General features: G+C 42.3%; 1 protein-coding gene across 1 annotated transcript; it reads left to right on the top strand.

Annotated features, from left to right (window-relative positions):
* The first annotated feature begins 344 nt into the window (after window positions 1–344).
* Window positions 345–9,163, top strand: LOC144728488 (transmembrane protein 198-like). Its single transcript, XM_078607981.1, has 4 exons — window positions 345–666; window positions 2,193–2,774; window positions 3,146–3,303; window positions 8,776–9,163. Exons 1-4 carry the CDS (start codon window positions 462–464, stop codon window positions 8,929–8,931), a joined length of 1,101 nt encoding a protein of 366 aa, XP_078464107.1. The 5' UTR covers window positions 345–461; the 3' UTR covers window positions 8,932–9,163.
* The last annotated feature ends 2,872 nt before the right edge of the window (window positions 9,164–12,035 follow it).

Genomic DNA, 12,035 nt, shown 5'->3' with positions numbered 1-12,035 from the left:
CACTTATCCAGGAAAGCCACACTTAGTCATAGGACTCATTTTCATGAGGGTTTTGTATTAGGTTGTCTTTTCTTTTAAGATGTTTTCAGCCAAGGGGGCAAAACTCTATATATTTACAGATAGATACGGATGGCGATTAGTCCACTTGCTGTACTGGCTTCTCTTGGCGAGTGACGGTATGGCACCTCGATCGCTACAGGAAGGGAGTTTCACAACATTTGTGCGATTCACCAACCCTCGCGTCCAGTGCTGGATTACAGGCTTGCACCACCACCGCCTCGCTATTTATTTGGACATGGGCGAGTCTCACATCTGTTCTGATGCACCCTACCCTGCAGGCCTATTGTGGACCACGCCTGTGCCCGTGCTTTGCCTGTGCTAAGCCCTGCGGCATGATGACGACGTAAAGGAGAACCACAGCGAGGTCACAAGCGGGACCGCCCGTCCCCCATTCTGCCACCATGACCTCCCCGGCCCCCATCGATGCTGCCGCCGCCCCCTCAGCCCCGACACCGACTCCTGCGGCGAGGCCCTATGGCCTGGACTGGGTGCCGGAGGGCGGCGTGTGGAGCGACTGCAAGGACGAGATCGAGCGCTCGTACACTGTGGTGCCCACGGCCATCTGCGGCACGTGCTGCGTCTTCGGCATCGTCTACTGCTTCTTCGGTGAGATGTGGCTGAGGCCGGGGTCGCCCATCCGCAGTCAGTCATGTTTTAGTCTTTGGTGGGGTAGCAATGGTCAAGCACAAAGCCCTTATTACACCGGCGTAAGATTCGGGTTACAGTTTACTGCTCGGGGCAAAATGTAAAAAATAGAGAAAAGTTAACACTCACTACTTGCATGGAAAGCAGGAGACATGTTCTCTTTGAAATGTTGTAAGCTATCCATGAAATGTGCTCATTTCGAAAATGCCCATGGATATAGCCTGCACAAACAACGCTGCAGAGTGGTTTGAGTTTAGAATAAGTAACATTTGAGAACCACACACATCCCCATCTAAGCCCTCTCGCCCTCACAGCATCGATTTGTGTTTTTACCAGTATTGCTGAACACAGGCCGAAAGGCCTAAAATACCAAGTGGCCAGCAACAGACAGCATTATTAAAGGTGTAATATTTAAGTAAGGTTATTGAATTGAGCAAAGTTATACAATCTTTGCAAAACATGGAGGGAAAGCCAGAAATAGAACCTGCAGTATGGCGGTTGAACACGGTGTAGACAAAACTGTCTGGTAGACCGCGTCTTCAAAACGGGTGGAGGAGTCAATGGGTTAAGTTCATGGGAATCGTAACCATGGTAGTGATGAGGAGGCGACTGGTCGCCTGTGGGCGAGTGACCAAAGTGAATCGGTGATTTCTGCATCATCAAACTGACTGCTTTATGGGTAAAGACAAGTAACAATATGATTAAATATAATTGTAATGTGTTGGTATTAAAGCCCAAATTGTGATGGGACACACAACTTTCATACCGTCCAAGTATTCACCTTTAGCTTCATATGCACATTTGAGAATGCTTATTGTGTTCATTGCCACTTCAAGAACCCAAGCTCTTGCTAAACTATCCTCCTCCAAAGTATAGCTCTTAAAGTATTTGCCATCATGTTAACATAGGTACACACAGGGCCAGATTAAGGTTATGAGGGGCCTAAGGCTAATAGGAGGGAAGGGCACAAGTATGTATGTTGTATTACAAATTGCAACAACAACAAAATCCAACATTAATTTACCGATGTAAAATTGACAAATGTATTCTACCAAGGTAAATTCATCAAACATAAATCACTCACTACACTAATTTCTTGAAACAAACAACACAGTTTTATTCTAGCATTAGCTATGAAAAAGTCATGGATGATGTCATGGTAACTCAAAGGCAAAATATCCGATGGGTGTGCGATTGTAGCTCAGCTGTTACTTCAATATGGAATGGAGGGCCTTAAGGAGGGTCTACACAATTTGAGACTATGGGTAAATCGGGCTCTAAGTACACACATAGGTAAATCAAATACAGACTTAGGTAACCAAGAGGTAACAGGCCATTTTGGACACCAACTATTCATGTCAAGGCAGCATACATACACTGGCTACTGCTGTGACTGTGTATTAATCACTCTTCAGCAGCTTGTAACTGTACCAAGAATGGTCCAGCAAAAGACGTCTTTCCCCGCGCCTGCTATCTCTCTCATGCAGGTTACCGCTGCATCAAGGCAGTGATGTTCCTGACAGGCCTCATGTTCGGCTCCGTCGTCATCTTCCTGTTGTGCCACAAGGAGCGTGTGCTGGACACAGAACTGACGCTCGAGGCCAGTGCGGGCATCGGCCTGGCCATCGGCCTGCTCTGCGGCCTCGTGACTATGCTAGTTCGCACAGTCGGCCTCTTCACCACGGGCCTCCTGCTGGGCCTGCTGCTGGCCGCCACGACCCTTGTGGCCATCGAGCCCTACTACCGGCCGCCCACCGCCTGGGTGCCGCTGGGCGCGCTTGTGGGCTCCGGAATGCTCTTCGCAGTGCTCACGCTGCAGTGGCCCAAGCCCTTCGTAGTCCTCTCCACTTCGGCGTTCGGAGCGGCCGTTGTGACCGCCGCTGTCGACTACTTTGTGGAGATGTTCGCACTTGTGCGCTACGCCTCCGACAGGCTGCGCTCGCCCAACAGCGCTAGCGCGACATTCTGCTGGTACAGCTGGGCCGTGCTGTCCGTGTGGCCCACGCTCGGCCTGCTGGGCATCCTCGTGCAGTGGAAGGTGACGGCCGAGAGGCCCAACCATGCCGAAGGTATGACGGTGATGACAACAGTGGTGAATGGATTGAAAGCATTGGCCGCAATTCAAAGATAACCTTACATCCTGAAATAATAATCATAACTTGCATGCTCCCATATTATCACTGCTGAATGGCATGCAAGGGTGCAATAAAAATCTCATCATGGTCACTGCCATTGCTGCCACCACGTCTTGTCATATCTTTCTCCCTCAAGATTTAATATTGGTTTCAGTTGACATCCAACATCCAAAATTCACCTGACTGTATACCACCATATATTTTTCCTGCTCATCATCCTCCGGCTGCACGAGTAAATTTGTTAACCACGGCTACAAAATCCATGGTGACATCTTATCTTGCCATGTGCTTGGACGGTGGTGCAGTGATAATCAGGCACCGGCAAAAGCGCGTGCAGATGATGCGGATTCGACAGCAGAAGCAGCAACAGCACGTGGGCAAGCGGCAGCGCGCCCCCCCTGAGGGCATTTACCGCCGCAAGCCCTGCCCCGTGCGCCGCTTCACAGGAGATGTGCTGCCTCCGGTATGACCTGCAGCAGCACTTCACAGTGACCACTGTGCACTCCACCACACCCCTGCACGTTGCAGAAAATGCAGGGCTACCGAGTTGTGGGGTACTCCTGTAGTAGTCCTTCCATTGTTGCAAAAACTCCGTGAGGCTGAATAACGGGAACACAAGTTTAAGCAATGGGTGAGTGAGCGGTGGTGCCTCTGAGGGCCACCCATGTGGTCATTGGCTTCGTTCTGTGTCCTGGATGCTGGGCACGTAACGATGAATTGATCAATCTTTTCAGGTAAAAATATATTAAAATGTTTACGGTGCATGCATTCAATTGAAAGAATCAATGATTTATGATTTACGAAAATGACATGCAAATGACATGCTGTTATATTTGGGCTAATTGAACAAACAAACTTGTACAAATGAGATAGGGAAAATGAAACAGTATTCACAAGACAAGTAAATTGCTTTTCAAGTAAAATTGTGACCCTAAATCATGACGATTTATCAAATCTCGACATGCCTACTAGATGCCAAAAACACCTGCTTACATTCACAAACATTGAACCAATCGCACAAAGCAAACGTGGCAAATATAATAAGTGATTAAAGAAGATGTATTAACTGCAGAATGTAATGTTTCGTATTTTCTACAGAGAATAGGGTGACGCTGAATGCATGGGTTGTAAAGGATGATATGTAAAACCTGTACATTGTATAAAGAGGCTTGCATCTGCGAACGTACACATGGTGGTGTTACTGGACAATATATCGAACAGCACCATTTACAAGTCCTTTCGAGACATCAATGTTGGATCTTAACATGACTTTGGCTCCTATAAATATTAGCAATTCATGTGATGTCCTTAGGAATGATTGTGCTTATTTTGATATTTTCAACATTTCTTGCAGCATCCACTAATTGATATTGTGCTGTTGTTGTGTACATAGGGGTCTTAAGAGCTCTGAAGTATTGAAGCACTGCTTCATTATGAGCATTAACTTGATTCATCGTTGGATAGATTCGCAGAGCTTTATCTATGGCAAACTCTCCAATTGGTTGTTGAAGACGTCTGCTTTCCAATACTGCGAAATGCTCAGCTCTCGTTTCTCCAACTCGCAGTGCATTCAATACAGTGATGAACGTATTATCAACTTGCTGTCCCATATTGGCTTTAAGCTCGCTCAGTGTGAATAATCTCCATAGATTAATGGCTGGTTGTAGATGTTCTGGCTGACCATATATAGGAGTGACAGTTGTGTTTTTTGGTCTAACTGGAGGAAGCTGCATCAAAGCGCCAAACAACAGGACATTGAGACCACCGAATTGATCATACTTATTCTTCAGCTGTCGAAGACGCATATAAATCATGCATAGCATCTGATATGAGACCATTAAAATATCATCGATGATGATGCATTCAATGTCCTTCCATTGTAGTCGCGTGGTTCGTAAGTAATGTCGGGTTAATGGTGACATGGTAGCACTTCGACCATCTCTTTGAACAGGCAATTTGAATGTGGAATGAATAGTTGATCCACCGATAAGGCGCGCAGCGACTTCAATTAACGCACATACTATGACAGCTTTCTTTGCAAAGCAACGATTGATTTGATATTTCAACAAATTCAGTAGGAATGTTTTGGCCACTCCAGCTCGACCAGTGATGAAGACTCGAAATGTTTGACTTCCAGATATCCGTTAGCTGTCATTGGATATCCTAGATTCGCAAGTTTGGCCAATCGAATGGTTTCATACATTTCATCACCCGCAATAAAGTTCACGTTCAATGTGTTTATGGTCCATATGCTTGGTGGCAGTAGAGTAGCTCTTACAATATTTGCCAACACCATTGCACAACACTGAACACCTGCATTGGCCCATGTAAACATATCTTCAGTTGCTTGATGCCATGCAGCGCAAACAAATCTACCGTATTTTCCCGCATATAGCCCGCATATGCATACAACCCGCAGACGCATATACCCCGCAAAAATAGCGTTTTGTGTAAAACTAATTTCAGATAGCCCGCACCTCCATATACCCCGCATGCATTGATATCTTTAACGTCGTTACCGCAGCTGAATTCCCTCATATTAATACAAAGTTTACATTTGTAATATATTCCACTATCAATTGTTAACATTAAAATCATAACGTGCACAAAGAAAACAAACTAACCGGAAACGAGTGAACTTAAAACAGTAAATAAGTAACAAAAGTAAATATCCAATAAACAAGTAACACATAACTGGTAGATAAGTAAGTAAGCGTACTGTTAGGCTTACCAGCAATCGACCTCATCATATTACAGCTACTGGACGGGTAGTTACCCCTGTACAGTCTTAGCACTGGTAGATTGCGCACTGCGCAGACAATAGCGGCACTACGGTAACGCCATTGCCTCCTGGTAACAAAGCCATTGGAAGTTTGAAACAAAGCTCATGGTCGCGACTGTATAGTGCTCAGCTAATAGCAGCTGCCTAAGGGACTCAGCAATTATGATTCCGCGTCTGGTAGACGCTTGATAAAACCCTTCCCATTGTGCAATCCATAGCCTCCGCTGAAACTTTCGCACCCCCCTACAGCCACTGAAAGTATTACGGTAAACAAAGTGCGCCCACTTCAAACATTGTCATTTAAAACGTGATAAGATGTGCAATTTTAGTGTGAGTGGTTTATTCAGCAGTGCTTTAGTCAAAGGTAAGTGTTGCATAGTGAATAGCAATTGAATGTACATCAGCGATGTTTGCTTCTTCATTGATTGTTACATCCCGATAAAGTGGATTGTTTCGAATTAGCCAGTTGAGTGCATTGTAAACCTGTTCACGATGTATAGAGAATGCACGTGTGATGTTGAGATTTTCAAGATGTTCTGTGATGACAACCATTCCAGTATTAGCCATTGATCGTGGAAATGTGTCACTAACTTTAATGATGTCCATAGCAAAAAGCCATATTGACCGAATTCTGGAGTGAATTTGATGATGTTCACAAAAGGTATAACTCTTGATAATAGACGTTGTTCTGGCTGTGGTAAGACTCGAATCACATCTGGAATTTCACCAGGATCTAAATTATTCCAGTGAGCTATTGACGGTGCAGCTCTATTGTTACTGCTGATGTGTGGCTTGCAACGCGAACACATTTGCAATGTTTGCTTTGATGACAATTCGTTTGGTAGATAGTGCAATGCATTTTCATTACCTCGTACTCTGTAAATATTATTTGGATAGCAGCGTTTGGTGCAGACTTCACAGGTTTGATTGCAGAATGTATTGAAAAGGGCAACACTCAACCGATTTGTCCACCACAACCAGCTTTATTTTGAAATGGAAAAAATCATCAATATGAATGTTAAAAGTTCACTTTAAATGGGGTTAGTGCAAAAATGACGTCACGGACCCTCTCAATGCAGTGTCCTATTGGATGCACTACATCATAATAAACTTTTGTAAAGACACCAAAGCATTGAATGTGACTGTTGACCTTAAATAAGGAAAAATAAAAGAAATAGTACCAAAAAAAAATATGTTCCAGGCGAGTTTAGAACTCTCGACTCCTACATTGGTATTAATATAATGTTTTTACAAAACCTGTTCGCAAAGCACTCGTCGAATAAGGCTTGCATACAAAATATTATTTGCTTTAAACGAGGCAAGTAATTGATTAATTGATGCCGATTTTGATTCGGGCATGCATTGTGTTTGGATCTGAGTGTGTGCAAAATTTGGGATCGATTGGACAACGGGAACTGGACGATATTTTGATTGGAAGATTTGACCACAACACAGCTTTCAAGTTAGATAAAGCCGTTGAAAAATGTAGTTATTACCTTAATTTGGCAAAAAATCTTCCTCTGAGAATTAAAAAGTTTAATTACCATGTGATGAATGCATCCATAGCAGGGCACATAGGACATTGCAATGTCCCTATTATGAATAACAGGTCACTTGAATTACTCAGAAGCATTTCTGTGATATAATCTTCCGTGGGCCATCCTCTAACTGAATTCACGTAAAAAAAATTGCTCATGGCATGACACCAAACGCATAATTGAAATAAAACCATAGAAAATCTTTTTTTTAAACAAAAAAACGACCACTGTATATCATCTATGCTGCTCCCTTGCTGATGCTATGACTGCAAACTCATGCCCAACACTTCCCCACTCCCTTGTGGCATAAGGTGTAATAAAAGTGCTATTTGTTTTCCCATTGATGCCATTGGCCTTTGGTTTTAGCTGCAAGCACAACTCGCAGATGTCTCCTCTCTGTACTGCTCCTTGTGGCCCATTCGGTCAATGTTAGGCCAGCCCTGGAGGGGCCATGGGTTGCTGGATGCTCTCATGGAAATGGGACGTATTGGGAGAGTAATGACAAAGCTATTAGGCTTGAGTTTTAAAGTCGATTTTCCAGAAGTATTGCTCAACTCTTAATGTCCTTACAGCCCCAAAGTGAAATTGTACAAATTTGCAGCAGGATTGTATATACTGTACCACTAAAATGTTCAATCTCAGCTGAGATAATCTATGCAGGCTGAGTTCAGTTTAAAGGACATGTACATTGCCAGAAAGATTAGCTATGTAGCCCAGGGGTATACTCCGTCTTGGCACAAACATGAAAATGATGCAATAATATTCTGCCACTGCTTACAATTCCTGCATATGCAGCAGCCTTTCATGTTTCATAGACGCTCACTTAAAACACAGTTGATCTGTCTGGTGTCCAAATAGCACCGATATCCTTTGGGCTTACAGTTTTTTAATTACTATTAATACGTCTAATTAAAATACGTACACAAAATGCACGGCAGTGCACATTAGTGTGTGAGATGGAATAGCACTAAGATTATTTAAATGAACGAGGGGGTTGGGGTGTTTTCTTCACTGAGGAGAAGAATAATTGGTGACAGATGTGAGAAAGGTGAAAGATGTCACAGCCTTCGCATTCCTAAGATCCTTGTGAGCAAAGACAATGATAAGACCGCACAATGTGGTAGTGTATTAAACAGGTCCCTGCGGGGTGGGCTGGTAGGAACGAACAAATGAATGGCTATAATAAAATGAAATGGCGGGGGTACGACACGAAGGGAGAGTTTGAGGCCTAGTTCTAGGCTTTAGGCCTAGCTGTAGGCTTTAGGCCGCTGTGAGTTAATTTTGAATTTAAATGTTTTAATTAAAAACTATCTCAGGGAATTATAAGGGAATGTTACACTTGTTTAGCCAGGAAAGCCTCACTGAGTCTAAAGGTTTTTGTAGGGTCCTGCCAAGTGTTTGCAGTAGGGGGCGATGTTGCTACACCTAATCGGACATCGGACGGACGGACGATATAATCTATTGTAGGCTGGTTCACTTCGTTCCTACCAGTAGAAGGCTTTCTTACAAAACACCGTGGCAACACGTTGTTCCGTGGCGAGGTGAGAGCTGCCCATCTACGCGAGTTGACGTAAGGTTCCTGTCACCCCCGTGGGGGCTCCCGCGTGTCTCTCAGAGCTACATCCAGAGCCTGCGCGAGCGGCAACACGACGCGTCCATGAGCAGCCTGAGTGGAGCGGCGGCGGGGCCCCACACCACTGTCGACGTGGAGTACGACTGCGGCTCCATGGTGCCACTCACTGCCCCCATGAGCTCCGCGGTGCGGGCGTGACGCTCCGCACCGCGCGCGCACACGTGCGCAGTGGCAGCGTCGCACGCATTCAAACACGAGCAAGTACTTATTTCTAGATTTGAAGCTTTCGTGACTGGCAAGGATTCATACTCTTAGGTTTTTTTCGTTAAAGTGACGTAGGTAAAAATAAATAATGTAAATAATAGAAATAATAATAGAAATAAAAAATATAATTTCTATTGTACTTGGTCACACTCTTAGGTTTTTTCGGTAAGTCACGTAGGTAAAAATAAATGATAAAAATTATATAAATAATAATAGAAATAAAAATTATTTCTAAAAATAATAGAAATAATAATATAAATTATATGTTTTATTTCTATTATTATTTATATTATTTATTTTTACCTACGTGACTTTATCGAAAAAACCTAAGAGTGTGACCAAGTACAATAGAAATTTTATTTTTTATTTCTATTATGTAGGTAAACATAAATAATAATAAATAGAAATAATAATAGAAATAAAAATATAATTTCTATTATTATTTATATTATTTTTATTTTTTACGTACGTGATTTTCCCGAAAAAACCTAAGAGTGTGACCAAGTACACCGCAGCAATATGCAACACATGCCGCACAGAGGCTATGCTTTAGCTGTGCCACCGACACCGAACATCAGTATTCGGTCAACAGTATAACAACGGCTGCTCTTGTGCAACACTGCTGTACTTATGTACAGGGATGATGATATTGGCAGGCAGAGATGTCATATTCGGCTTCGCGCGATGCCCGCTTACATAGAAGTGGACGAAAATACTGCATATGTACCTATTTGACAGTGTTTTTTTGGAGAATTTGACACTTATTAATGTGGATACAAAAGGGGGAAATTATTCCCTTATGCATACAGGTCTTCATAAGCATTTATATACAGAATTTACAACTGTATCAGTATCAACTTATAAATATGTATGCAGTACATACAATACATGTACATACAAATATCGTCTACAGGGAGTCTCTAGAGCTCCCGCTAGTGGAGGCCCTTCCGCCAGCAGTGGGGTGAGCAAGTAGTTGCAGGACTGTACCTTTACACTTTACATTCAACCTATACGTACAACTATCCATAGGCACACTCACATTTAATGGGGCAGGAAAAACTTCGGAGGCAACATGCAAATCCTGCACACACCTACAGATGCTGTACTTTATTTTCCTTTGTAATTACCCCAAATATAAATGCACTTATTACATCCTATGATGAGAACAAAATCAGGAGCTATAAAATTTGGCAAGCATGATGTCGACCCAATGCTCGAAAACATTTTGACCAGTTCTCACATTGTATAATTTGTGTGTGCGTGTGTATTTACAGAAGGCAAACACTACTATAAAGACAATACACACACATACATTAAAATGGGATGAAGTCATTTGTGGACATCCGAATAAAAGCACGGGCAGATGTCACGAGTAAAATCATGTGCATCCCCACACCACAGTTTAGTGTACACAGTCCTCCATTTTTTTTATTATAACATTTTCCATGTTGGAAGAAAGCATACACTGGCCATTTGCAACTCTCAACTGTCTTGCATGATGAAAAGAATTAAACTAAACAACATTTTAGACTATATATTGTTCACACGTACATTTAATTCTACAAATTGTTTTAATCACACATGCAGCGTCATTGCATATTATAGTTAATTGTGTTAAAAACCTAGCTTTTAAACTGCAAATTCATATATATACACACTACATACACAGTGATGCACACACACACACACCGGAAATGAGATCAGTTCTCGCTTTAAATCAGCCACGATGTTTTTACTGCCAAGGCAGGCTAAAACAGCTACATACTAAAGCACCATGCTGGAACTAAAGATAAAAATAAGAACAAGTGCAGGTGACACATTGTCTGTGAACGTGTAGCAACATTCCCTCCCACGTCGCAGCTTAGCACTCAAACATGACACTGAGTCACGAGTGTCAAACCGCTTCCTTATCCTGGGCAGTGATACTGTGGAATTCTAGCTTTAAAAAAATTAACCCGTAAAAACAAAGTTTTTCACTCTAAATCCTTTATATGCGTGGCGGCTAGAGTCCTCTCGTCCTCTGGCTTGAGATGGCTGCCACCAATGGGTCAGATAATTGTCTGCCAGCATTAAGCAATTGGTAATTAAATATTTTTTAAAAATTCCCTAAACAGTGTAAAATTTTGGAAAAAAATCTTCACGAAAATTAATTGTCACGCACAACGAGTCTGTGTGGAAAATCTCAGCTCGATTGGATCGCGGGAAGTGGGTTTAAAAACGACCGAAAGATTTGCACGGTCGTAAGCAAGCAAGCACGCAAGCACGCAAGCAAACAAGCGAGCGAACTTAATATAAAGGATTAAAAAAAACACCTTCTGAAGGCGCACATCAAAATTACACAGCGGCTTTTGCACAAGTTATATGACTTAAAATAAAATGGACACTGAAATCACACACGCACATTATCACAAGTTCAATTTGCAACTTCAGTTTTTGGCATCAATTGAAATGCGCTGTAAAGAAATGGAAATAACTTGTCGATAAGATTGTATGTGTTACCAAAACACTGGTACACCATAAGTTAACTACTGCATTGTTATAAATTACCCTAAACAGACGTAGATGAAGGGAGAATTAGAGATTTGTTTTGCCATAAAAAAGGAAAATGTGAAAAAAATGTCAAATCCATTTAATGGTAACATGATTTTTTTTGCTGTTCAATGATTTTAGTTTCTGTGCTTGTAAATTATGAGTCGTAAAACACAGCAACATAAGACGATTTTAAGCAAACGTAGTATTAATAACAATATGTTAATGTTTATTCCCTTAGAGTTCTCATGAGTATTGTGTTTTTGTCTATTTATTAGCCTTCATTATTTGCTAGCACATGCACCGATACACTTTAAACGCTCCACACTCGGCACCCACGTGCTGTATTTTAGTACCAGAGGTTGTATGTAACAACTTGCATATATGGATTCATATTTTTGAAAACGTTCATATTTGTTCGCAAGTTTGCCATATTTTTTCGCAGCCCACACAAGATGTATAGCGCTTTAAATGCTTGCCACATTATGTGAGAACGCTTGGTTTGCACA

The sequence above is a fragment of the Lampetra planeri genome, chromosome 2 (assembly GCF_965212315.1).
Source record: "Lampetra planeri chromosome 2, kcLamPlan1.2.h2, whole genome shotgun sequence".
Taxonomy (NCBI): domain Eukaryota; kingdom Metazoa; phylum Chordata; class Hyperoartia; order Petromyzontiformes; family Petromyzontidae; genus Lampetra; species Lampetra planeri.
The sequence above is the reverse complement of the archived record's forward strand: the minus strand, read 5'-3'. Positions and strand labels throughout refer to the sequence as shown.